The following is a 27853-nucleotide window of genomic DNA, read 5'->3' as shown; positions in this document are numbered from 1 at the left end:
TTTCCCTTCTCTGGAATGCTTTCCATTGCTTCTGCATAAGAAATCCCTAGCTTCCTTCAAAGCTTGGGGTAAGTACTGGTTTTCACAAGAGGTCTTTCTTCAGCCAGCTGCTAGGGCCTCCCCTCCAATTATTTTCTATCTTTTTTTTTAACTTTCTAATAGTAATTTTTTCCCAATTACATGTAAAGAGAATTTTTAATATTTATTTTTAAAAATAAAATTTGATTTCCAAATTTTCTTCCTCCCTTCCCTTTCTCCTCCCTAAGATGGTAAGCAATTTGATACAGGTTTTATATGTGCAAGCATGTAAAACCTGTTTCTATATTAGTCATGTTGTGAAAGAAGAAACAGACCAAAAGGGGGAAAAACATGAAAAAAAAAAGAAACTGAAAATGGTATGCTTTGATCTGCATTCAGACTCCCATCAGTTCTTTCTTCAGATGTGGGCTATCTTGCTTATATACTTTGTATTTACTTTTCTGTTCACCTCCTCTAGAATGTAACCTCCTTTGAAGGCAAACCCTGTTTCATTTTTTTTTTGTCTTTGTACCCCATTTCCTATCAGCTGATTAACAAAGAAAAAGCTATTTAGTAAAACTGACTGATACAGTAGCCATATCTGACAATGTATGTAACATTCTAGACCCTTTGCTCCCCACCTCCTTTCCTGAAAGGAGAGAAATGCGTTTTACCCTTTTATTCCCCAAGACCGTTGATTAGTTATTAACATTCTTTTTGTTTAAATTATTTTAGTGCTTGTGTAGCCTGTTTTCTGGGTTCTGCTTACTTGACTCTGGGTTAGATCAACCAAGTCCTTCATTCCTCATTCACTTCTTAGAACACAATAATATTCCATTATACTTTTGTACCAAAATTTGTCCAGTCACCTCCCAATCAGTACCCACTGCATTTCCAGATTTTTGCAAACATAGTTCTACTGTGATTCTTTGGCATGTATGAGGACCTTTCTTTCTGTCTTTGACTTTCTTGAGGGATATGATCAGTAGTAGGATTGCTGGGTGGAGACTAAGAAACTGTTTTCCAAAATGGATGGAATGATTTACCATACCATCAGCAGTGTTAGCATGCTTTTCTTCCCATAGCCCCTACAATGTAGACTTATTGCCATCCTGCACCAATCGTTGTCAATTCGGGCATGAGATCAAACCTCAGAGTTGGCATAATTTGTATTTGTGTGTATGTATGTTTGTATGTATCTTTTATTAGTGACTTGGAATAATTATTCACATGGTTATCAATAACTTGCTGTTCTTTTGAAAACTGTAATAATAATGTCATTTATATGGTGCTTTGAGATTTGCAAAATACTTTACAAATCATTATCTCATTTTATCCTCACAACAACCCTGGAAAGTAGATGCTGTCATAAACCCCATTTTACAGATGAGGAAACCAGGCTGAGAGACTGCGTGACTGTTCAAAAATCACACAGCTAGTAAAGTGAGTCCAAATTTGAACTCAGGAATTTCCAACTCTCCTTTGACTACTTATCTATCTACTGGGAAATGTTCTCGGTCTTATATATAGATATCATACTTTTAGCAGAAATGTGTAACTCTAACATTTCCCCCATTGGATAGTTTCTCTTGTAGATTTTTTAAACTAAGAATGAATGAGGAATAGCCCCTCCAGACATCACACTAAATCATAAAACAGAAATCTTCCAAACTCTATGGTACTGGTTAAAAAAGAGAGAAAATTAGATAGTAGATAGTTTCTCTTTTTTCATCCCCTCTATCCCATGTTTAGTTAAAGCTTCTCCCCTTCCCCCAGCCATGGAAGATACTTCCTTCTGTTTTCTAATCATTTTTAACAGTATGATCTTTTATATTTGAACTTATCCATTTGGAACTTCTTGTGGCTTATGGCATAAAATACTGCTCTAAACTTAATTTGTGTCCTATCAGTTATTGTCAAACAGGAGCCTTTTCCTAGTGGTCCACGTTCTTGGCTTTATTGAACATTGGGCTGTTGTCTAAGATTATTTCTGGGTCTTGCTTATCTAGTCTACTCCACTATCTTTTATTTTTTTTTAAAGCAATTGGGGTTAAGTAACTTGCTCAAGGTTACATGGCCAGGTGTTTCTGGGTGGGTGCTAAGTGTCTGAGCCCGGGATTCGATCTCCAGGTCGTTCTGACACTGGAGCCGGTGCTCTTACTCGCTGTGCTACCTGGCCGCCCCTTACTCCACTATCTTTTAACCAGTACCATATAGTTCTAAAGATTTCTGTTTTATAGCGTAGTTTGAGGTCTAGAGGTCTTATTCCCCCTTCATTCCTTTTTGCTCATTATTTCCCTTGAGTTTCAAGACCTTCTGTTTCTCCAATTGAATTTTGTTCTTAATTGTATATTATAAATTGTTTTTACATGCATCTGGGAAATTAGATATACAGGCAATGGGGTATAGAAATCCATCTTGCCCTACAAGAAAGTAAGGAGGAGGGATGGGGGGGATATAAGAGAAGGCAGATTGGGGGAAGGGGTATTCAGTGTGCTTGACATCTTGGGGTGGCAAGTAGGGGAGAGATGGGAGAAAATTTGTAACTCAAAATCTTGTGGAAATGAATGTTGAAAACTAAAAACAAATAAATAAATTCAAATATGTATTATATATAATTATATATGATCTTTTGCATTATTTATTTTCTGTATTTTCTTTTTTTTTTAAGCAATTGGGGTTAAGTAACTTGCTCAAGGTTACACGGCCAGTTATTTCTGGGTGTTGTAATTTTTTATTTTTTTTTAAAGCAATTGGGGTTAAGTAACTTGCTCAAGGTTACATGGCAAGTTATTTCTGGGTGTGGTGTGGAGTATCTGAGCCCAGATTTGATCCAGGTCATCCCGACACTGGAGCCGGTGCTCTTACTCGCTGAGCCACCTGGCCGCCCCTAAGCAATTGGGGTTAAGTAACTTGCTCAAGGTTACACGGCCAGGTGTTTCTGGGTGGGTGCTAAGTGTCTGAGCCCGGGATTTGATCTTCAGGTCTTCTCAACACAGGAGCCGGTGCTCTTACTCGCTGTGCTACCTGGCCGCCCTGTATTTTCTATTTCGCAATGAGAATGTGGTATAATACTGAATTGGTAAATAAGTCTAAGTAGTATCACTTTTATTGTATTGTCTTGGCCCAATTATTTGTATTCCCTATTAAAGGGTGTTTTACAACTGTATTAAGTCTTGAGTTTGTCTTGATTATTTTCAAGATAGTTGGTGATTTGTAAGTATTTTGAATCAAATCTTTCTCATTTTCTCCCAGTTTTTGTTGTTAACATTATATAGACATGTTGATGATTTCTATGGATTTCTTTCATTTCTTGTTACTTGCCTGAAACTATTGATACCCTCAATTTCATTGCTGTCTCTTGGGAGTTTACTAAGCAAACCTTTGTTTCATTGGCCAATATGAATCTTTGTATCCTCTGTGATGTTAATTTCTTTCTCTTGTCTTAAAGGCTATTGGGATCATTTATGTCAGATGGTAGTGGGGAGAATGAGACATCATTGCTTTACTCCTATATTTTGGGCACAAAGTGAATAGAGCATTGGACTTGGAGTTAGGGAGACCTATTATTCAAATCCTGTTTTAGACACTAGCTGTGTGACCTTGGTCAAATCACTTAACCCTTCTGAGTCTAAACTTCCTCATCTGTAAAATGCTAATAACACCTGCATTCCAAGGTAGTATAAGGACCAAATGAGATAATATAGAAAAAGAACTATATAAATGTCAGCTAATATTATTACTGTTCTTGGGAAAGCTCCATATTTTTTCTTGTGTTGTAAAGTAATTTTTAAAAAATTATGAACGTGACAGTCATCAGTAGACATGAACATTTCCATATAAAAAGAACAGAAAGAGGATTGCATGAGAAACAGTGACTCTATGTTGCCCTCTCTGAATTTCGTTCTGTTCTCTTTGGTATATTGTTGTTTCATTGTTACTCTGTTTTTGTATCTAGTATTTTTCCATTGCAAATAATGATAGGTTTGGGTTTTATATAGAATATTTATGTGTTTTTTATATTCATGGGCTCTCTCATGTCCAGGCTTTTTAGAGTTGTTGTGGAAATCACTGCTGCATTTTATACAGGGCTTTTTCTCAGTCTCAGAATATAACCATTTAGTTTTTGTTGTTTATATGATGGCGGTGAACCATCTTTTCATCTATGAGATAAATCCATCTTGGCCACAGTCAATGATTTTTACCTGCATTGTTGTAGTCTTTTTAAGTAGGATTTCATTTAAATGTTTTCGTAGGTATTCATTAATGAGATTTATTTATGGTTCTATTTCTCTGGTTTGGCCATTAGTTTCATATTAGTCTCTTAAAATATGAGCTTGGTAGAGTGGCTCCTTCCTCAGTTATTAAGAATAATTTTTGTAGCATAAGTTGCTATATTGCTTTTAAAACATTTGATAGAATTTACTTGTAAATCTGCCTAAGCTGTAGTGTTTTCCCCCCTTGGTAGTTCATTTATTACTTGTACAATTTGTCTTTCTGAGAATGAATTGTTTAAAAGCTCTTGGGTATTTATATTTTTGTGAGTAACCATTCATTTCCATTTATGTTCTCAGACTTGTTGACATATCCTTGAATATAGTTGTTTCTGATAATTTCATCTGTGGGGAATTTACCTTATTCATTTTTTATTTCTGTTACTTGATTTTCTTTTCTCTCCCTTTTAAAAATCAAGTTAGCTAAAGTTTTGTCCGTTTTGTTTTCTTTTTTGAAAAAAGCCTTTGGTTTTGTCTAGAATATCTATTATCTTTTGTTTTCAATTCGATTGCTTTCTCTTCTAATTTTCAAGGTTTCTTCTTTTGTACTTATTTTCCATTTGATAATTTGCTTCTATTCTATTTTTAAGTTACTTACTCAGTTCCTTAATCTTCTCTTTTTCTATTTTGTTAATACATGTTTTCAGAAAGATAATTTGCCTCTGAGAACTGACTTCCCTGTCTTCCCCAAATATTGGTATGTTGAGTCTCATTTTTATCACTCTTATTCCCTCCCTCCTCCCCCCACAGGATTACTAAACTAATAAATGAGGGGAATGTTGTCAATATAGTTTGCCTAGATTTTATCCAAGCATTTGATCAATTATCTCCTACTGTTCTTGTGGATAAGATGGAGAGATGTTGACTAGACAATACTAGAACCAGATGGATTCAGGAGCAGCTGAATGGCCATACCCCAAGAATGGTCATTAATGGTTCCATGACTTCTTGACAGGAAGTCTCCAGTGCTGTGTTCCAGAGATCTCTCCTTGGTCCTATGAATTTGATCATTCTTATCAAGGACTTGGATAAAGGAAGAGATTGGCATGCTTATCACATTTGCAGATGACACAAAGTTGAAAAGGAGAGCTAAAGCATTGAACGATAGGTCAGGATCCCCAAAGTTCTGACAAATGCAGGGGTTCCTAACCTCAGATCCATGGCCTCCTATGGGATCCGTGGATAGTTTTTAGGCAGGGGATGAACTTGAATGGAAGGAAAATTGCATCTTTGTTTTTCACTAGCCTCTGACTGAGATTTAGCATCCTCAGTTATGAATCCACCTTGCCAAAGACAAGAAAGGTTAAGAACCCCTGCCATTGTGATGACTTTAGTAAGATATTCACTAGAGGTAGACATACAGTCATATACTCGGGTTCAAAAACATTAATTTGACAAGTACGGAATGTCAGAAAGATGATTTATCTGATCAAAGATCTGGGGTTTTAATACAAGCACAATATCAGTCTAAGAAGAGAATGCAGTTTTGGGCTACATCAAGAAGAACATAGTTTCCAAGAATAAGGAGGTGTTATTATTCTTTGTGGGCAGCTAGGTGGCACTGCACTAGATAGAGTACTAGTCCTGGAGTCAGGAAGACCTGAGTTCAAATGATACTAGCTGTATGACCCCAGGCAAGTCACTTAACCTCTGTTTGCCTCAGTTTCCTCATCTGTACAATGAGTTAGAGAAAGAAATGGCAAACTATTACAGTATCTCTGCCCAAAAAAACAAAACCCAGAGGGGTCACAAAGAGTCAGACATGACTGAGCAATAAGAAAAAGTGCTCTTCACCTAATCAGACCTCACCTAAGGCATTTTGTGGGCCATTCTGGGTGCTACAGTTTAGGAAGGATGCTGGTAAGCTCAGGAGTACCCAAGGATGGTAATGGGCCTTGATTCCATGCATGTGAGGATGGGTTTAAAGAACTAGGACTGTTTACCTGGGGATTCTCACTTCTCTGCCCTCTGTTTTCAGTACTTCTGGGAAATTTTATTATTTCCTGCAGTTTGGTATTCAGACTTTTTAATTTTTAGTGCTTTTCTGGGAGGAGGGAAAAACCTGTTATTCTTAGATTCTGTCCCCACATTTCTATCTGCACAGTCGGCTACTTTGGCTTGTGTAGATCAGGTCATGTGTTTTTTTTTCCATTGTTACCATTCTTTGCTTTTGTTTTTCCCAGGTCTTCCATCACATCTGTATTTTAAGTTCCAAGTCTATCATTTTCTTTTTCAGAGACTTTACATTTTCCGGAAAACACTTTTGTATTGACTTCGTTATCTACTCTCTTGTTTATCTATCTTAGTGATTTCTTCTTTGTGTACTTTTATTTCCACTCTAACTTCTTATTTTTCATAATTTTAAGTAAGGCAGTTAAATGATATAGTGTATAGAACACTGGATTTTGAAGTTAAAAAAGACCACTTGCTTCATTCTTGTTTGCACCTGATCTGTTTCCTGACAACATTGTTTTAGGTGCAGTGACGATAAGAAGAAATTGGGATATGATGGACATCACCCAGGAGGTTCAAGGATTCATTGGATTCTATTGTAACTTAGTACAATGAAAACACAGATCCATCAGATGTCAAAATTGGCGCTGTCAATGCTCAGTCAGCAGATACTTATTAAATGCCTATTATGGGCCAGGCACTGGTGATAACAAAGACAAAAAAGAAACAGCCCATACCTTCGAGGTCCTTACATTCTGCTGGGGGAAACATGCACAAATCATATGCAAGACATAAGTACAAGAATCCAGAAAATTTGAGGCAGGAGAGAAAAAACATTAATAGCCTGAGGGCTCCAGGAAGGCTTCTTGGATGGGGCAGCAGCCAAGTTGAATCTCAAAAGACCAGGATATTGAGCTGAGGAAGTAATGTTCTCCAAGTGTAGGGGGATGGCTTGTGTGCAGAAGGTAGAATAGCTGAGTAAGGGGAATGGCTGGTAGTTAAGTTTGGCTGGCATATTGAGTTCCTAAGGAAGAGTAGTATGAAATAAACCCAGAAAGGTAGACGAGAGCCAGTTGGAGAGGGGCTCTAAATGACAGGGTGAGGATCTTGTATTGTCTCCCATCGACAGTGGGGATCCCTTGCAGATTCTTGAGCAGGGGAGCTCAGCCTGGTTAGACTTGTGCCTTAGGAAACATATTTTGGCAATCATGGGTGAAGAATTGATGAGGGGAAGGAGAAACTGGAGGAAGGGAACTCAAATAGAATTGTATTTTGTATTGTATACTATTGTAGTCCAGGAGAGAGGTGATGCTAGGATAACCTAGAACTGTGACTATGTGAGTAGAGAGAAGGGGACAGATGCCAGACGTGGTGAGGTGCAGGTGACTGAAATGGAGTATGAAGGAGTGGGAAGAATAAAGGATGCTCTTCAGTTTGGCCAAGATATCTTGTCCAAAAATGAGATCAAATCTCTAATGTAATATAACCAACAAGTAGACATCCAGTCTCATCTCCTGTGAGGGAAAGCCTAGGCTAAGTCCCTCATTTTATAGATGAGCAACTATAGTGCCAGAAGGGTGTGACTTGTTTAAGGACACGTAATAAGTGGTATAGACTGGATTCAAACACAGATCTTCTGACTCTCAATCCAGTTCTCTTTCCACTTGTTCTAGGCTAGGCCTGACTCTGGACAGTACAACGATTCTGGTTTGGGAGTAGAACAAAATGAAATACTTGTTGGCCAGCTAACAGTTAACAAAAGGTTCCATGCTCAGAATAACATGGAAAGAATAGCCAGTGAGGATCCAGCATTTGGTACAGTTAGGTGTAGCTCCTCTCCTTACCCATCTGCCATGGTAGTACTCTGCTCAGCAATGCCATATTAAGCACAAAGAGCCCACACCTCCTCCTCTGCTGGCTTTTGTACTTGGGTGACCAGGAAGCTATGTCAGTGGTTTGACCCTCAGTTACCTAGACCAATTGAGTCCTGAGGATGGTTTGCATTGCTTTTAGGGGAAAAGTAGCTTAGTCTGCATGGGGGTAGATGTCAGTCCTCTGACACTGCCCTGACACACAGTGACAAATATGAAGAAGTAAGAAAAGTATAGGAAGACTTCTTTGAATTACTATGTAAACAGGACCAAGAGAATCACATAAACAATGACTTGTTGTTGAGTTGTTTTGGTCCTGTCTGTCTCTTTGTGACCCCATTTGGAGTTTTCTTGGCAAAGATAGTAGAGTGGTTTGCCATTTCCTTTTTCAGCTCATTTAACAGATGAGGAAACCAAGGCAAACAGAGTGAAGTGACTTGCCCAGAGTCATTCAGCTAGTAAAAGTGTGAGGCTGGATTTGAACTCAGAAAGATGAGTCTTCCTGATTTCCAGCCCAGTGCTCTATCCACTTCAGTGACACCTAGCTGCCCCAGACAATGACTACCATAGTATAAATTTTTTAGAAAGAAAAAACTAAAGGACTCACAATCAGCAAGCATTTTTTCAATACTTACTTTATTCTAGGCCCCATATTAGCAGCTAAGGATATGTAAACCAAAGTACAACAGTGGGAAGCCTGGGGGTGAAAGCATACAGATCACTATGGGTGAATAGCTATTGGACCAATTTATCTGAAACAATAATGAACGAGATTTAATGTAAAACAAAGCTGAATTAGGTAGGTTTGAGGGGAGAGGCGCTGATTGTAGAGGGCCTTAAATGCCAGGCTAAGGAGTTCTTAGATTGCCTATAGGATAAAATCTATACAGTATCTTATGGAACCCTTGAGGTTTCTGATGATGCTTGGTAAATAGCCTTTGTTGAATTAGAAATGTTAGAGTAAGCAGAAGGTTTAGCCTTCTGGACCCTTAAGCCTAGAGTGGGGCAAGGAAACAAATTTGTCCTAGTAATAGCTATCATCTGCCTAAATTTTTTTTAAGTTGGTGTTAAATAAATAAAAGCTTTTCCATCTACCTCTGGTTATCTTCGCTAATGGACTGACCTTTTCCATTTTGTTAGTTTGCTAGACTCTTGTTGGTTTTAAAAATTACTTTATTTTTAGAGGTATTTATTATTTCTCCCTACTGCCTCCTCCAATTGAATAATAACAAAATGAAAAATCGGCCTCATAACACATATGCATAGTCCAGCAAAAGAAATTTCCAGTACTTAGCATAGTGCCTGGAAAATAGTAGGTGCTTAATAAATGGAACTGACTGATTGATTGACCATGTCCAAAAATGTATGTCTCATTTTGTCTTCTCTAGCAGGAGGTGGGCAGTATGTGACAGCATCAGTCCTCTGGATTACTGACTTAATCACTTCATCAGAGTTCTTAAGACCTTTAGAGTTGTTTTTCTTTGTAGTGTTATCATTGTATAAATTGTTCTTCTCATTCTTCTCACGACACCTGCCTCGGTCATAGAGGCCTTCCTTGCTGGTTGCCTCTGAAATTGTCCATTTCATCACTTCTTATCACACACTAATGTTCCATTACATTCATATAACATAATTTGTTTGTGTTTGATCTCTTTGGGTTATAGACTTGCGGGGGGGGGGGTAGTATAACTGAAACAAAGGGACAATGCACAGCTTACTGACTTCTTGATTATAGTTCCAAATTGCTTTCTACAATGGCTGGACCAATTGACAGCCCCATCAACAATGCATTAGTGTGCCTGTTTTCGTAATTTTATTCGTCATCTTTGCCTTCCAAAGGGTGTGAGTAAAGTGGAGCCTCCCAGTTGCCTGCATTTGCATTTCTTTAATTCTTAGTGATCGGAAGCATTTTTTCATGTGGTTATTAATAGCTTAGATTTCTTCTTTTGAATATGACCTGTTTATAGCCTTTGACCATATCCTGGGAATAATGACTATAGTCTAAATAATAATCTAAAGAGACTGACTACTACTACCTTTGAAGAATATTAAGAGAGGTAAGAAAATTGGCCCATCTTGAAAAGAAGTATAGATTTACCCCTTTTGTATTTAGGGGCATTTTTTTTCTTCCTGTGAATAATTTGGATATGTAAAACTTGATGTATTTACGTTATAAGATCATACATCAGCCTTATATACTATAAGCTACATACAGCTTTAAATAACTTAGACTTGAATATTACTTAATGCATGTGCTATCTATATATAAGCATATGCATATGCTTATATGTGCTACTAAATATTGGCTTATGTACAACATAAGAGAACCTTATGTGCTGTTTCTGCTATTTTCTAGCCCCGAAATTCCTAGGTCTTTGAATGGGGCAATGATAGAATATGAATGTGAAATTCTATCCCATGATGGATTGGTTTGTAGCATCAAGGCCGTATGCAATTTTCATCTGTCTTCAATCAAGCTTTATATATCCTGTAAGGCAAAAAAGCCTAATGGGATTCAGCTCCAAATAGGACATTTGAGCATCTCTTATATCTTGGGTCTCAATTCAGACTCTCTCCAATACTCTTCATTTCTGTATAGTTTAATGAATGCTTGACTTAGTGATGTTCTCAGTCCAGATGTGAGTGCATAAGCTAAAACAGCCTGTTCTGTTCACTCTGATAACCTGTGTTGTTTTCTTGTGCACTAAAATGACTGACCGTCTTGCTGTAGCTTGCTGATCACACACCATAGGAGTACAAGGTGTCCCAAAAGTTTTAGTGCTGGGTTAAGCTTTAATAGCTTGAAGGCTATGTAATAGCAAAAAGTCCTTAGTAGCCAAAGCCTTAGGGCAGGGTCAAGCCATTCGAGCAGAACCCTGCCCTAAAACTTTTGGGACACTATGGATTAACTTCCTTTTCTGCAATCTTAACATTGTCAGGACTCTTTGTTTTCTTCTTGGAAAGGGGTGTGAACATCTTATTAAGCTAAACTGTCCTATTTTTATTCCTTTTACAGGTGCAGGAGACATTGTCTCAATCATGATAGGCAATCTGAAAGGCACCAAAATTTTGCAGTCTATTCAAAGAGGCATACAGGTAACCATGGTCATCGAAGTAGGGAAAAAACATGGCCCCTGGATGAATCATTATTCGATCTTCTTTGTCTCCGTGTCCTTCTTCATCGTGACAGCTGCAACCGTGGGCTACTTCATCTTCTATTCAGCTAGAAGACTAAGGAATGCCAGGGCCCAAAACCGGAAACAGGTTTGTAAGGTCCTTTGCTGAGACTTTTCTATTCTATTGGACTGTTTAGCAGTAGTCTGAATGTTGCCCATTTCAATGTACTTGTGGTCTCTGCTGTATACCTCAGTGGTACATAAAATGATCTCTGGGTTGGATGATGCCGACACCATGCATTCCCATGGCCCTCTAAATTTAGCAAGACAACCTTGTGATGCAGTGGTATAAGTATTATGATTCCCACTTTACAGGTGAGGAAGCCGGGCTTCTCTTAGCTGTCGTAACTCCCCAGCATCACATAGCTACAAAGGGTCCTAGGTAGGATTTTAACCCAGGTATCCTGTGTCTAAGTTCAGAGCTCTATCTGCTAACCTCTCCCATTTTATGTCAAGTAGTAATACCTTTTAAGCACGTCAATTTCCAATTTCCATCCTTCTCTCCTGAAATCTTCCTCCTTTTAGTCAAGGAAATTAATCCTTGACCAAATCCTCTAAGACCTCATTTAGGGAGTGTAGTTAGTACTCTTTCCAGTATGGCATAGTGAATAGAAAGGCAGGCAGACCCATGCTTCTTAAAGTCCTGCCTCAGACATTTATTAATTAGGTGGTGATTGGTAAGTTACTTAAGCTCCAAGAGGTCCACTTTCCCCATCCATAAAATTGAGATAATAATAGTAATAATTACTGTGTGACCATGGGCAAGTCACCTACCATCTCTGTGCCCCAGGCAACTCTCCTGAAGGGATGTTACAGAGCACTGCTGTGGTTGAGGGAATTTTCTCTCATTGGCTGCTGCCTAATGAAATCATAGTTCTGGTTTAAAAAAAAAGCGCTTGGGGGGATATGTGGGTGGATTATTGATTTGCAAATTATTCAAAACATTGTGAATCTTTCTCATTTCACATTTATTCCCCTTGCCACCCTCTCAGGTCCCAAGCTATACTGGAGTGTGGGTAGAAATGTGACTGTTAGAGCTAGGACTCCCAACTGATTGTGTGACTCTGCATTCCAAAGACAAATAGATATCATTTGGGGGACACCTTTTCAATTATATTTTGTAAAGTGTCATGCTATATAGTTATCGTTCCAGAGAGATAGAATCATTTTTGGCCAAGATGGTAACAGACAGAAATTGTCAGTGCTAGAAGGGCAATGAGAAGACAAGCATGCAAATGAGATATACCAGAGCTTTGAAATGGGTCAGGGGTGGGGGACAACCTTTAGGAATCAGGTGAGGAAAATCAATAACCTGTGTGTGACCCAGCAGTCCCACTACTGGTCATAAATCCCAAGGAGGTCAAAGTCAAAGAGGCCCCAAATGTGCCAAAATATCCATAAGTAACACTTGTTTGAGAAGCAAAAAGAGTTACGTTTTGGCCCTATAATTAACCATTTCAGCATGCCACCAGCTGCTTTTCTTCAATCCTTTTCTTCCTTGCCCCTACAAAATTTGCCAAACCCAAATCCTGGACTCCTCCCACCAGCTGCCTCTGTTTCTATTAAAGTATTGTCTAGTGTTAATCGAAGAAGTCATGTAGCCGTGGAGACTGGGTCCACTCCAAATGAGTGGATCTTAATTGGGCCCTCACTGCAACAAAACAATCCTTTTTCTCCTTCCTAATTAATTAATTCTCAATCAAATTTCCTATAACAGATGTTTCAAACGTTCTCTTCTCTCCTCCAACCTGCCACAGCAGCCCTTTCTCCACCCACTCAGAGGACCTCGACTCATACTTTGCTGACAAAATAGAAGCCATTTCTAGCCTGTCCCCCCTGTCCCCAGCTCTTGCTCTCCTTCAGCATACATCTCCATGCAATTAGTTCCCAAGAATTTCTTGTTGAAACTACTTCTACCATATCTCTTACTTCCATCCCCTTCATTCCACTCATACAACCAGTTCAGGCCCTTATCACTTCCCACCTGCATATTGTAACCAGCTTCCTTCCTAATTGGTTTCCTGTCTCAAGTGTCCCCTCACTCCAATTCATCTTCCACACAGCTGCCAAAGTAATATTTCTGAAGCTCAGGTCTGACCATGTCACTCCCATGCTCAATAACCTCTACTGGCTCCCTGCTAGCTCTAAGATCAAATACCAGTTTATTTCTCTGTTTAGCATTTACAGTCTAGATCTTTACAGTCTGGTTCCAACTTACCTTTCCAGACTCACTGTGGATCACTCCCCTTCACACTCTCTCTGGGCCAGCCAAACTGGCTACCTTGCTATTCCTCACACGTTCCATCTCTCATCACTTTACCTTTGTTCCTTCTGGCCCCCATGCCTGGAATGTATGCTCTTCTTACTTCTGTCTCTTAGAATCCCTAATTTCCTTCAAAGCACAGATCAATCGCTACCTCCTAAATGAAGCCTTTCCTGATTTCCCTCTCCCAATTCCCCATCCCAACTAAAATTACCCCATGTTTATATTTTGTATATAGTTACATATATACATGTTTTCTTCTTAGGAATGTAAGTTCCTTGAAGGCAGAGACTATTTTTTTGTCTCTGTATCACCAGGACCTAGCTCAGGGCTTCGCACATAGTAGCCACTGAAGAAATGCTTATTGATGGTTTGAGGACCTGTATCAGTATGATAACAGGTCTATTGAATTATGTAAAGATAAGAGCTAGCTAATTAATAAATTGATCTGGCTTTGCCAAGGGTTATTGATGCTTGTGAGGTATTGGGGCACCCCTAAGCTGGTACCTTAGAACTGTGGGTTTTGTTGTTGCTGTTTTCATTTTTGTTATAATGTCATCAGAAGTATCCATGGCCCTGTTTTGGGAATGAGGAAACTGGTGCTGTAAAAGAGAGGTAAGTTTCCAGTTTGAGGATTGATTAAAAATCATCATCATTGACCACCACCCATCTAATCGGATGTGCATGAGGTGGTGTTAGAGAGGCACTGGGTGTATGTTGGGCCCAAAAGTAATAGAAGAAAAACCCAATGCCAAGACAAAAATGGATAAGAAAGGGTCTTCATTATGGCTGAGCAACCATTGCCTGGCTGCTGTCCATCAGCCATTAACATAGATGTAGATAGTGCTTATTTGGGACTTTTTGATTTAATGATTTTATTAAATGGTGGCTTAATATTTCATGGGCTGTTAGCACCTCTAAATGATGTGTGTTTAAGCTGAGAAGAGGGATCCTGAGTATTTACTCTCTTGTTCCCTGGGAAAATTGTTAGCACAAGTATTAGAACAGACACAGTATAGTCCTTTACTGATGACTGTGGACTCTTGGGCATACACATACTGTTGGGGCTTTGAATTTCTTGGTGACAGGTAAATTGGTTATAATAATGGTGAGCAGTTGTAAAGGGAGTCCTTCCCTCTTAAATGCGCTGTGCTTCTGACCCCTTAGATCTAACCTTAACCTGAGGATTCGTGGACTTGTTTTTAAAAAATACTTTGAGAATTGTCTTTCAATATAGCTGATTTCCTTTCTAACCCTCTGTATTTTATGCACTTAAAACCCAATTCTGAGAAGGGGTTCCCCAGGCTTCTCCAGACTGCCAAAGGGGAAGGGATATCCAGGACACACAAAGGTTGAGAATCTCTGTCTCAGAGCCATGTTGGCCCATTTGCAACAGAACCAGTTCCCCGACACTACCAATTTAGCTGTGGAAAGACCAACCTCTATCTTTGAAGCCAAGTACATAAAATCTTTTTTTTTTTTTGCTTTTTGGAGGGCAGTTGGTGTTAAGTGAGTTGCCCAGGGTCACACAGCTAGTTTTTGTGCTAAGTGTCTGAGGCCAGATCCAAACCCAGATCCTCCTAACTCCAGGGCCGGTGCTCTATTCACTGTACCACCTAGCTGCCCCCGAGTACATAAAATCTTGAAGTTGATGCAGGCAAACTTTATTTTCCCTAGTCAAATCATGGAAACTGGCAGCCCTTTTTTGACCCCCTAAAGGTAACATCAGGTGTTTGGCTAATATTCGAAACAGTTTTCTTCCTGACATTATTTCAAAGCTCTCGAAGGACCACTTATGAAAGTGGCTCACATTTAGGAGCTCAGGAAGCTGTAGGGGTTCACAATGGTGGTTCAAAAGGTTTGTGCTAAAAATTCTTAAATGGCTCCTTAAGTAGTAAATAATTGCAGAATATTATGTGTAGTATATTAAATTTCTCCAGGGGTTCGCAATACATTTTTTGGTTGTTTTTGAAAAGGATTTACAGAGCAAAAAACACTAGTAAGCAGGAACTCATGACATAGGGGAATGAATTCTGAATTTGAAGTTAAGATTTGGAGTCAGATCCTAACTCGGCTAGCTGATGCCTGTGGGATCTTGTCACTTCTCCTTGCTGGGCCTCAATTTCCTCATCTGGAAAATGAAGGGGTTGGGTTATATCAGAGTCCTTTTTTGTGTCATGGAACCCTTTGTGTAGGCTCTCAGAACCTGTAGGCACCCTTTTGGAGTCATGTCTTTCTTTTAAATTAAATTTTATATTTATTTTTAGTTTACATCATACATTTCCTCAAGATTTTGAGTTACAAATTTTCTCCCCATCTTTTTCCTACCCACCACTCCAAAACAGCGATCCCACTGAATACCCCCTTCCCCAATATGCTCTCTCCTGCATCCTCCCCCATCCCCCCTCCGATTTTCCAGTAGGGCAAGATGGATCTCTATTCCCCAGTGCCTTTATATCCTATTTCCCAGCTGCATGAAAATGTATATATATATATTTTTTTTTTCTCTAAACATTTGATTTTAAAACTTTGAATTACAGATTCTTTCCCTTTCTCCCTCCTCACCCACCCTTACTAGAAAGATAAGCAATTCATGTTGTACATATGTAGCTATGTAAAACCTTTCCATAGTGGATATATTGTGAAAGACTGACTATATTTCCCTCCATCCTCTCCCACCCCCACTTGTTTTATACTCTATTTTGACCCTGACCCTTTTCAAAAGTGTGTGCTTCCAACTTCCTTCCCCCCAACCTCCCCTCCCCTTCACCATCCTCCCTCTCATCCCCTTCCTCCCTACTCTCCTGTAGGGTGAATAACCTATTTAGTGTGTATATCATTACCTCCCTAAGCCAAATTCTATGAGGGTAAAGTTGACTCATTGAAATCATGTCTTACATTCATTCATACATGTGTGTATGAAAAATACATTCATAATTGAAAAAAATCTGACTTTCTGTTAGAAATAGTGAAAATTTGTGTGACCTTGGGCAAGTCACTTAACCCCAATTGCCCTGCTTTCCTCCCTCCAAAAAGACAAAAAAAAGAAATAGTAAAAATTAAAGATGCCATTCCCCACCCCTCCCCAATCAAAAGTTCACAGTTTACATCCTGAATTCTGGACCTTTGGGATGTGTGCACCCCTGTTTAAGAACCTTTGGACTCGATCTCCCAGGTCCATTCTAGAACTAATATTCTGTCACTCAGATCTTAAATGGTCTTTGTTTTAAAGGTAAAAATATATTTATTGGTTAGAGGGTCCAGAAGAAGACCTCCAATTTATGCTATGTGAGGATGGCTTAAAGGAACCAGAGAAGAGAAGGCTTGGGGGACCTATTAGCTGCCTTCAATTATCAGAAGAGCTATTATATGGAAAAAGGATCAGTTTTGTTCTATTTGAACCCCAAAGGGTAGAACTATAAGCAGTAGGTAAAAGTTGCAAGGAAGTAAATTGAGGCTTGAAATTTGAGCTCTCAGGAAATGTAGACATACATGGGGGCTGGGGGAATGGTGGCACCAGTGTTGGAGTGGGCATTCTTTTTCAGATGCACCTTTTGATTAGATGCCTGTTGAAATCCCTTCCAATGCCATTATTTGGGGTCATTTAAAGTGCCCACCCTGCCTCTCTTGCCAGATTTGTTGTGAAGACCATTGATTAAAGTCTCTACTTTTTTCACATGCCATGAAAAAAGATGATGTAGCCACCCACCTCCATTCACTCCACCCTTCTTAGTTGGGTTTTTTACTTTTCCCAAAGACAATTGAGCCCTCTCTCCTCCAGTTCTGGGGCCAGCTTAGTACCCATTTACAGTGTCTGTCCAAAACACACATACACACATACACATTCATTTCTTCTCACAGTAATATTCTGTTACATTCATATTTCACAAATAGTTCAGCCATTTCCGAATTGAGGGGCACTATTTTGCTTCTAGTTTTTTGCTACCACAAAGAATACTTCTGTAAACATTTTGTAATATAAAATCTATATCTGCATCTACCTATCTATAAAAAGATAGAGAGAAAGAAAGGAGAGAAAGAGGAGAGAGAGAAAATGAGAATGATGGGGGGGGAAGAGACTGAAAGAGATAGAGGACCTTTCTTTCTGTATTTGACAAGAGTGAAATCTAATAAGGAAGGTTTTCCAAATTATATTTTTCACTGAAGAAATTGGATTAGAGCTCTATAAAACTAGGTGACAGCTGTAATAACTTAAAAGCTACAAGCCTTAAAAAGCTTCCTTTATCCAAGTTTATGTAGCATAAGCAGGGTTTTTTTGGTGACATGACATTTAAACCATAATGATAATGTATAATTTTCTGTGGCATTTCTTAAATATCTACTGTGTGCTAAGAGTTTGGGTGTTGGGAGTCAGGGCACCTGGGTCTTGGCCTCAGCTCCATAAGAATGACCTTAACTGAGTCATTCTCTTCTGTGCCTGCTGCCTTATCTGGAAAAATAGAGATAATGCCCACCTTGCCTCTCTTGCCAGATTTGTTGTGAAGACCATTGATTAAAGTCTCTACTTTTTTCACATGCCATGAAAAAAGATGATGTAGCCACCCACCTCCATTCACTCCACCCTTCTTAGTTGGGTTTTTTTTGGCATTTTGGGGGTTTTACCCCATAGATTTTTCACCCCAATTCCTTTCCACTGTAGACTAAATATCATTATAAAAGGCATAGACCTATAGACTTTACATGTCTATATGTAGACATTCTCTTTTTTAATTATGTTTATTAGCATTATAATTTGGGCTGTGTTTAAAGAAGGCTATCTCTTTAGCACTTACTCTGTTCAGATTTGTGAGGGTCTGCGCTGGGCTCACAGGCAATATTGAATATTTGGAAACAAGAAAAGAAACCAGACTAGACAGATAAAGTTGGTAGACTGGAGTTGGTGCTCAGAGGTCAAGTGCACCTCGAACTTAGATGGGTGATCCATACTCTACTGCTTTAACTTCCTGACTCTCCCATAGTGTTTCTCCATTCCTCAAAGTAAAGAATAACACTGAGCAAAAAAAAAAGTTTGACAATCAATGGACTAGAGAAATAGCAAAGGAAAATTACTTCCTTCTGAGAAGTAAAAAACAGGTACATCAGAGGCAACAAAATCCGTGGGATGTCACTGAATTGGGGTCCAAGTGGCCATTTTAATCAGAAGAGATTAGAGTTGGAACTTAGGTGAAAAGAATTTCCTTTCTAAATGGTCAAGAACAATACCAAAAAAGAGCTCTTGGTTAAACTAGAAAATGAAACCAGAATTCACCCTGCAATATCTATACTATACATCTGTAATTTGCCAAATCTTTTTGAGAAGCCTTGACTGAAAGCTCCCTGAGGCTTCTGGCTGGCTATCTCTGTATTGGGAAGGACCAGGAATATTTGACTTGGCAGGTAGAAGGCAATGTCCTTGTCTTCACTTTCCCCTGTGTCTTTATTCCATTTATTCATCACACAGGAAGGGAGAAGAAACTTAGAATTTGAAAACTGGAGAATGAGAAATTCTGCAACTGTTTGGTACCTATTGGGCAAAACCGTTACCTGGCTTATAGTCTCCCTCAGGGATTAAAATTGAGATGTATATGGAATGGTCACTGTAAGCTAGAATGGAGGTTCTGACAGAGGGACCTAAGACCTGGACCAGGAAAAGCCTGTAAGGAAAAGACTAAGCCTGAGGGCAATATTAGCCTGCTGGCAGGAGCTGATATTTTGTTCTATAGAGGCACCTGAGGGGACAGCTAAGTGGTGGAGTGAGTAGAGCACCAGCACTGGAGTCAGGAGGACCTGAGTTCAAATCTAACCTCATACACTTAACACTTACTAGCTGTGTGACCTTGGGCAAGTCACTTAATCCTGATTGCCCTGCCTTCCCCCTCCAAAAAAAGAAAATAAAGAGGTACCTGAGGTTGAGAATCTGCTATTAGGCCAGGAGGGACCTCAGAAGCAAGACTCTGAGGGAACAGCATAGAAAAACTCTGCCTAGGGGGAGGCTTTAGCAGTATGTATCAAGTAGGGTCCCAAGGAGACCCGTCCTACCAAGCTCCATCCAGCAAAGCCATGCAATGGTACATGGTGCTGCATTATCAGTGTCACAAGTTGTCCTTCCACATGTGGCCTTGGCCACCTGTGTTCCCAGAGTGTGCGCCTTTCCAAATGTATTCCATCCATGGGCTTGCCACTGGTGCTGTATTTGTATGAGAGCCTGCCCTAGGTTTATGGAAGAAATATTTTATTGCGACTTTTCTTACTGTGCCTTTTCATTCAGCACCCTTGCTTTGAACTTGTTGTACCCTCCGGCCAAATATTAGGGGTAAATACATCTGGTTCTTGGCTATAGTTTTTTTAGGAACTGCAGATCTAGAGAGTATCTTGAACCTATGGTAACTATTCCCTGGAGTACCTGCTCTGTGAGTTATAGGGGTAGTTCCATTTGCTGCATTTGTAAAGATTTTACCCAGTCTCTCCCACATTATGGTAAATAGTTTCTACAAATCAACAGACCAATTGTGGTCTGTTCCATTGGATACCAAGGTACAGGCGCCCCCGATCTATTGGCAGTAGCAGCAAAGAATTACTCCTAAGGGACAGCAAAATCATTAGGGGAGGCTTATGTTTGGGGGTTGCCCAGAGACATGTTGCATCAGGAAGCAAAAGGAGATCACTAAGAAGTTTTAGGAAATAGAATCATGAAGCTCTAATCTCTGGTAGGCAGGCTTTCAAGGTGTTCCCAAGAATGAGCATTAACATACCCATTCCTGACATCACTAGCTTGTCTCTCTCTCTTTCCTCTCTTTCTCTTCTCTCTCTCTCTGTCTCTGTCTCTCTCTTTATATATCTCTATATATAGATAGTTAGATAGATATTAATAAAGTGTATCCACTAAAATTAGTGAAAATTCTGTCAGAATTTTTTTAAAAAAATCTGGTATGGAGTCATAAAATTGTTTTTAAAGAAATACAATTTCATAACTTTCCAATAATGCAGTCACTTAACCTACTTTAATCATTCTGTTCTAGAAGCCCTGGGACAGTCTGCCTGAACAAATAGGTGAGGCCAGTGAATAAATTGCATGTAACTTACATAAATAGCTGCTTTCAAAGCCTGGTACCCGGAAGTCTTAAGAAGTATTGAAGGTGCTTAGACTAAGCAGTAGCAACCTTTAACATTCCCCCTCCAATAGTACTTAGGCTACCTGGCCCTTGTTTTTCTCCAGTGAGAATTGATTTCCTGATACCTCCCCCATAAAAATGTTGAATGACATTTGTTTTTTAATTAAAAGAAATGAAAATTCAAAAACTTCCTTCTCTGTTATTTTCCCCCAACTTTGTCTAAGGGGGAAAGGTGGCACATATCCCTTAAACCAAAATCAGATGCCCTCTAACGGCAAAACTCCAACTGGTTGGGAAATGTACATAAAGAGCAAACAGGTAGTTTAATCTGTCTCCTCCCCCTTGCATGTTGTTAGGCATGTTTTCCTTGTTTACATTTTTACCTTTGCACATTCAATTCAACCAAGTTCCGGCTGCTTAGTTAGCCAGCCAAGTTGGCAAAAGTTCATCCTGCCTTGCACACGGCCCAGGCCCAGGGAGCCCTCAGTGTGTGATTTCTGGAAGGTAGGGCACAGTGGGACAGTCATCCTCAAAAGCCCTACCTCAAAACAATACAACCTCTAACCCATATAGCCTTGTGCTGGCAGTATCCCAGCTTTATTACTGTGGAACTTTAAGAAAATCACTTCAGTGATTTTCCTTGGTACCTCAGTTTCCTGGTTTAGAAAATCAGCAAGCTCAACCTTATCATCTCTGAGGTCCCCTCCAACTCTACAATTCTGTGATATTTCCCAGATAATTGTATTAAGAGTATGACCAAGGGTCAGGAGTCTATGAGCTTTATTTCTACATTTTTGGTGAAGAGAGAAAGCACTTTTAATATTAGTATTGACAAGTGGTACAAAAAATTACCTTTAACTGGTATAGTAGAAGGGAGTGTTTTGACAGGAATTAGAACAAATTATAGTGGGTGCTTGTTACTGCACAGGCTTGAATTTTCAGATCTCCTTCCTTTATATGTTAAGGAGGACTTGATATACAAAGAATTCAAAATGATACTAAAAAGATTCACTTAATACCTGGCCTGAATTCAAAGAGACAATCCCAGAGTTCTCCTCTTTACAAAGAAAGCTGTAGTGGGGGAAAAAAAGGGATGGGATCAGCTCTGATCATTGATCTTTGAAGTCCTTCACTCCCATTCCTTGACCCTAAAGCGGGCTCTTTCACTGAATCTCAGTGGCAAAGGAAGTTAGAAGCCATCTAGGAGAACCACAAATATGGACAAGAATCCTTTCTATCACATACCTGATGACCTTTCATCCAGTCTTTCCTTGAAGAACTCCAAAGAGAAGGAGTTCACGACTTCAGAAGCCAGATCATCCTCCCCCAACCCCCTCTCTCTCCTCTCTCTGTCTCTCTGTCTCTGTCTCTCTCTCTGTCTCTGTCTCTCTGTCTCTGTCTCTCTGTCTCTCTCTGTCTCTCTGTCTCTCTCTCTCTCTCTCTCTCTCTCACACACACACACACACACACACACACACACACATGCTTTGATCTTGAACTAGTGTTTGATCTCTTGGATGCCCCAGGCAACTTGGAGTTACTGGAGAATAGCGGATCTGCATGAGTGCAGACGAGATCACTGGCCCCAAACCTGCTGACGTCAGGCCTAGGTCTACTTTTCTTCTTCTTCTTAGTTCTGCCTTCCAGGGCCAAGCAGAGCAAGTTTAAACCCTTCTCCATGCAACTGCCTTCCAAATACTTACATTGGATGAACACACAAGGATTTCCTTGGGAAGCATCTGTAATATCATTAGAATGGAAACCTCCCAGTGTGGAAACAACCGATCAATGATTTTTCTATTAAATCCTAGACAGTTACTTAAGATGCATGTTTTTGTTTTTTTAATTTTTGTTTCTTCTCACTAAAAAAACAAATGACTTGCCTAGGGTATCAGAGATGAGGTTTGAACCTAGGTCTTCTGAACTCAATACTCAAATCATTCACTACACAGAACTGACTGTAATGGAAGAATTTTTTTTGGAGAGGGGAAGGCAAGGCAATTAGGTAACCCAAGGTGAGTTGCCCAAGGTCACACAGATAGTGTGTCAAGTGTCTGAGGCTGGATTTGAACTCAGGTTCTCCTGACTCCAGGGCCAGTGTTCTATTCACCATACCACCTAGCTGCCCCATTAGTGGAAGAATATTGGTATTAGGATGATAGCTTTTGTTTCAGGGAGAAGGTTAAGGTCAGTAAAAACACCGTGCAGTTTCCCAAATATAATCCAGTCTTTTTTCTCCTTTTTCCATTCTGAGCCTAGGGTGAGCTCTATGACTTATCCAACCAACTGTATATCTGTCTGAACAATAGGCATTCTTTATCCACTTGTTTTTTCCTGTGTAGATAGTTAGGCTAAACTTCTATGAGATATTATAGATCTCCACAAGGCTCTGGAATATTCTAAAGCTTGATATAATCAGCACAGTGTCATCCACGAACAACATCACAAGGACCTTATCACCTGTAGGGAGTCCCTCTTCCATTTTGACTCTGTGCTGAATGTCTTCCATGATAGTGGTAAGCTCTTTTGGGGTAAGTCTACTTATTTCATGTCTTACTTGATACTTCTGCTTGGAGGGGAGTCGAATAAAATTATTCCTGTGGCTCTGTCATAATACATGGTGGGAAGAAGTATACCTTGTTGGAGAAGAAACTTCAAAGTCCTATTTCATTCTCCAAAAGAAAGTCTCCAAAGTAACAAATATTTCAGGTCACCCAAAAGACAATGGACATGGAGAACATGATTAGGCTGCAGCATTTTACCAGCAGCTCTGTAGGACAAGGGTGGGAAATCTGTGGCCTTGAAACCACATGTGGCCCTCTAGGTCCTCAAGTGCAGCTCTTTGACCGAATCCATGTTTCATAGAGCAAATCCCCTCTAGGTCCTCAAGGGCAGCCCTTTGACTGAATCCAAACTTCCCAGAACAAATCCCCTCTAGGTCCTCAAGGATGGTCCTTTGACTGAATCCAAATTTCACAGAATAAATCATTGTATTAAGAGGATTTGTTCTGTAAAATTCATATAGTCAAAGGGCCATCCTTGAGGACCTAGAAGGCCCCATGTGGCCTTGAGGCCACAGGTTCCCCACCCCTGCTTTAGGAGAGGTGGTGATAAGATATTAAGAGAACAAGGTACAACTGAAAGAACAGGTGGCCCCATCATGTGACAGCCAGGGATAACCAGTGGAAAGCCTGCAGTGCTTGATTGGTATCTATGCCAGGTTGAAATTTTGACAAAAGACCCCAGCATATCAAGCGGATCCCCTGTGGAGGATTTGCAGGAAGACATGGCAAGAGAGAGACTTTTCTGGGACAAGAAAGTATTGCTGGCTTGTGATCTCTGCCACATCAATGTAATCATGGAGACGCCACAGTGATCAGTGAACCAACGTGCATTTATTACTCTTTATTGCTATGTTCCAAGCCCTGTATCACTGTCTCGATTCACTGAGCTCATAACTGTTTGTTGGGTAGCCATGCCTCCCACCTCTTACACTGGTACAACTTAGGAAGTCAGTTTTTTTGCACTCAAGCATAAACTTCCTATTGAATTCTTACTGAAATTCACCTTATTCACTTTGGCCCAACACTCTACCCCAAGGAGCTGGTAAGCTAAGAATAATTTTTTTTAAGATTTTTTTTTTGGCTTTCATAATTTATTTATTTTTAGTTTTCAACATTGATTTCCACAAGATATGGAGTCTCACATTTTCTCCTCATCTCTCCCCTACCTCTTACCCCAAGATGGCAAGCATACTGATTGCTCCTTCCCTGAGTCTGTCCTCTCATATATATCCCCCCCCATCCCTCCCCTTACCCCCTTTCCCTTTACTTTCTTGTAGGGCAAGATGGATTTCTATATCCCATTGCCTGTATATCTTATTTCCTGGTTGCTTGTAACAATAATTTTTTATTGGGCGGCTAGGTGGCGCAGTGAATAGAGCACTGACCCTGGAGTCAGGAGGACCTGAGTTCAAATGCGGCCTCAGACACTTAACACACACAAAAAAAAACTAGGTGTGTGACCTTGGGCAAGTCACTTAACCCCAATTGCCCTCCCAAAAAAATTTTAAAAAATTACAAAATAAAATTATTAGCCAACACGGATGTGCCTAGTGCTTTAAAAAAGTTTACAGAGCACTTTTATATTCATTTTTTATTTGATCTTCACTACCCTATGAAATAGGTTCTGCTGATATTATTATATCCTTTTGTGGTGAAGTGGATAGAGCCTGGATTGGAGTCAGGAGTTCAAAACCTACACACACACACACACACACACACACACACACACAGAATGCTGTATAACCTTGGGCAAATTTACATACCTACTTTTAGCCTCATCTTACTTATATGTAAAATGGACATAATAATGTTACATATCTCCCAGGGTGGTTGTTAGGTTCAAATGAGGTAGTGTATATAAAGCATGCTATAGAAATTCTGGCTGTTAAGTTTAATTTAGATGACTTGCCTACGGTCACTCATTGTCAAATGTGAGACTTAGGCGAGCCCCTCTAGATGCCAGGTCCAGCACTTTTCTGCTATCCTTCTTCCACATTATTTAAATTACATGCAAAAAGTAAGATATATTTGCATATAGCATGTCCCCAAAAGTTTTAATGCAGTCTTAAGCTATTATACCTATCAAACCTTAAGACTTTTGGGCCACCCTGCCTATGAAAGCCAGCAAAATGTAGCCTATTTGTAATTGAAAGTGAAGTTAGAGCTAGAAATGCTTTTATTCTTCTTGTTTGTACTATACAAGAATGCCCCCCCAATAAATAACATAATTTAGATCCCCAACTTCAAATGCTTCCATTACTTCTATGGTTTTCCTTTTCTGTTCTGTGGCATTTGAAGAATAAAAAAATCAAGGAGGATGGTTACCTGGATATCACTTAAACTTGGTAACCCTGATACCACCTTGTATCTCTTGGGCATATCATATGAGAATTGAAGTCCAAAGGGATGTATGTGTGGATTTTGTGTCAATTTTTCTCCTATTTACAATTGCCACTGCTTCTTCCAGATTTCTAATGAAAGCCTAACAAAAATGCAAGGAATTTACAGTGATGGAAATTATATTTGTTAGGCTATAGTCCCATGCTATTTTGTATGACTAAGTTTGTCTTTGGATTCCTGGCATCTAAGTAGAACAATTTAAAACTCACTGAGGCAGATGTTCAGGTAATTGGAAAAATTCATGTTCTTTTTCGTCTTCATGTACCTAAACTGAAGATTAATGTTTGCCTCCACGTAACTATATCAAAGAAGCTTGTGAGAGAGACTAGAGGGGGCATGTAAGGAGAAATCTATTACTTTGACTTTAGATGAAGTTACTGATGGGAGAAATCACTGAGTCATACAATTATAGAGCATGAAGGGACCTTAGTGTTGGTCAATCTACAGTTGGCCAAGTAAGGGAAATAGGACCCAAACAACTTGGCCAAGGTCACAAGTTAGTGGCTGAAATTGCCACAGAAACTAGGTCTTCTGACTGCCCTAAGCCTGCTGTCTTTTTTTTGCCATTATTGGTCATGTCCCTGTAGCTGTCTAGTGCATGCTTTGGGAACAAAGGGGAAGTGGATTTTGGCCCTGATTCCTTTCTCCTAGTTGGTTATGATCTTTCAGTCATTCTCTGACTCATTCCCCAAATATTTATTAATGCTGTGCCCAGACCTATGCTACTCACTGGAATGCAAAATCAAAAACAAATCTCTGGGGGCAGCTAGGTGGTGCTGCAGTGGATAGAGCACCATCCCTAGAGTCAGGAGGACCTGAGTTCAAATCCAGCCTCAGACACTTGACACACTTACTAATTGTGTGATCTTGGACAAGTCACTTAACCTCAATTGCCTTGCCTTTCCCCCTCAAAAAAACCCCCAAACAACCCCCCTCAAAACAAGTCCCTGCCCTCAAGCAAGTAGAAAACAACAGACACATAAGTAAATATTAAATATATACAAAGAAATATATGTATATGTGTATATATATATATATCTTGATTTTCCGAGGGGGGAGCCCCAAAAACATGGGTGATAAAGATAGTCCTAATAGTAGGAAGATAGTAGTGGTGGTGGTTGTAGTTGTTGTTGATCCTTCATTCTCAAAGAGGACCAATGACATCTTGGGGTGATGTCTTGGTTTGAATGAGGCAGGGCTGGGAAAAGTCAGCCAGCCTCACTCCTCCAGAGGACTTGAGCCAAGCATTGAAGGAAGCCAGGGATTCTAAGAGATGGAAGAAGAGCAAGTGCATTCCAGGCAGGGGAAACAGCCAATGCAAAAGCCTGGAGATGGGAGATGGAATATCACACATGAGGAGTAGCAAGTAGTTCAGTTTGGCTGGCAATTGGAGAGCTTGAAAGCATAAGCCTAGAAAGGCAGGCTTCTCCTTCTATCAGATCTCCCACAGAACTTGATTATATAACTCAGTAATGTACTTAACATTTAGTATCTGGTATCATAGCTCTCTCTGTTGGTGTTTTTTCTTCCTAAGACTCATTAATCTCTTTAAGTAAATGAACCATATTCTGCACTCAGAGGAATGCTTCATATTTGCCATCACATTTGTCTCACTTGGAAATGGGGTATTTCATGTCAGTGGGTTATTAAAGTCTCTTCTTTGGAGCGCCATTTAAATTTAACTCTGTTACAGCTCAGTGAGTTACATGGACAATTAATCATGTATGAAGACATTACAGGGAGTAACATCTGGGTTTGAACTTTGTCTTTGTGTCAAAAGGCAGTCAAGTCTCATGTAACATAGAAAACCTTAAAGAAATAGTGTTTTAATAGGGTGAAACCTGTCCAGTGAAATGTATCAAAAGTTGATTCTGTGCTAAATAACTTTAGCTCAGGGGTACTGAAATTCATTTTATTTGCCAACTTCCACATTTAAGATGGCAAATTTGAGCAACTACCATGTTGTCATACTGAAATTCTTCAGTCTTTCTAAAGTCGAAATGATGCCAAATCTATAGGGAAAGTACTGGTTCCCCACAAAACTAGGGAACGTCAGGAAAACCGCCACTGAGTAGAGGTTAGGGGCCTCTTTCCCCACATGTACCCTCTAGCTATAGCTATCAATTTTTTTCTTTTATTTTTTCAAAAAATATATATTTTTTTCTCAATTACATGTAAAAAGAATCTTTAACATTCATATTTAAACATTTTTACTTTGGCTA

At 39.6% G+C, this 27853-nt stretch overlaps 2 protein-coding genes across 4 annotated transcripts in view; one reads left to right on the top strand and one right to left on the bottom strand.

The window, feature by feature from the left end:
- LOC138171013 (NTF2-related export protein 2-like) overlaps positions 1 to 27853 on the bottom strand; it is a 296615-nt gene that overhangs the window by 154620 nt on the left and 114142 nt on the right. The gene's annotated exons all lie outside the window — the stretch shown is intronic.
- The window catches only part of RNF128 (ring finger protein 128), a 126908-nt gene that overhangs the window by 81939 nt on the left and 17116 nt on the right, over positions 1 to 27853 (top strand). For all 3 annotated transcript variants that reach the window (XM_069100468.1, XM_069100469.1, XM_069100470.1), the window contains exon 2: positions 11133 to 11380. In XM_069100468.1, the coding sequence (XP_068956569.1) occupies positions 11133 to 11380 (248 nt within the window). The remainder of the gene's footprint in view (positions 1 to 11132; positions 11381 to 27853) is intronic.

The sequence above is a fragment of the Petaurus breviceps genome, unplaced genomic scaffold (assembly GCF_028583685.1).
Source record: "Petaurus breviceps papuanus isolate PSGF00001 unplaced genomic scaffold, PetGlider_PUasm1.0 400, whole genome shotgun sequence".
Taxonomy (NCBI): domain Eukaryota; kingdom Metazoa; phylum Chordata; class Mammalia; order Diprotodontia; family Petauridae; genus Petaurus; species Petaurus breviceps.
This window is presented reverse-complemented; position numbering and strand designations above follow the sequence as displayed.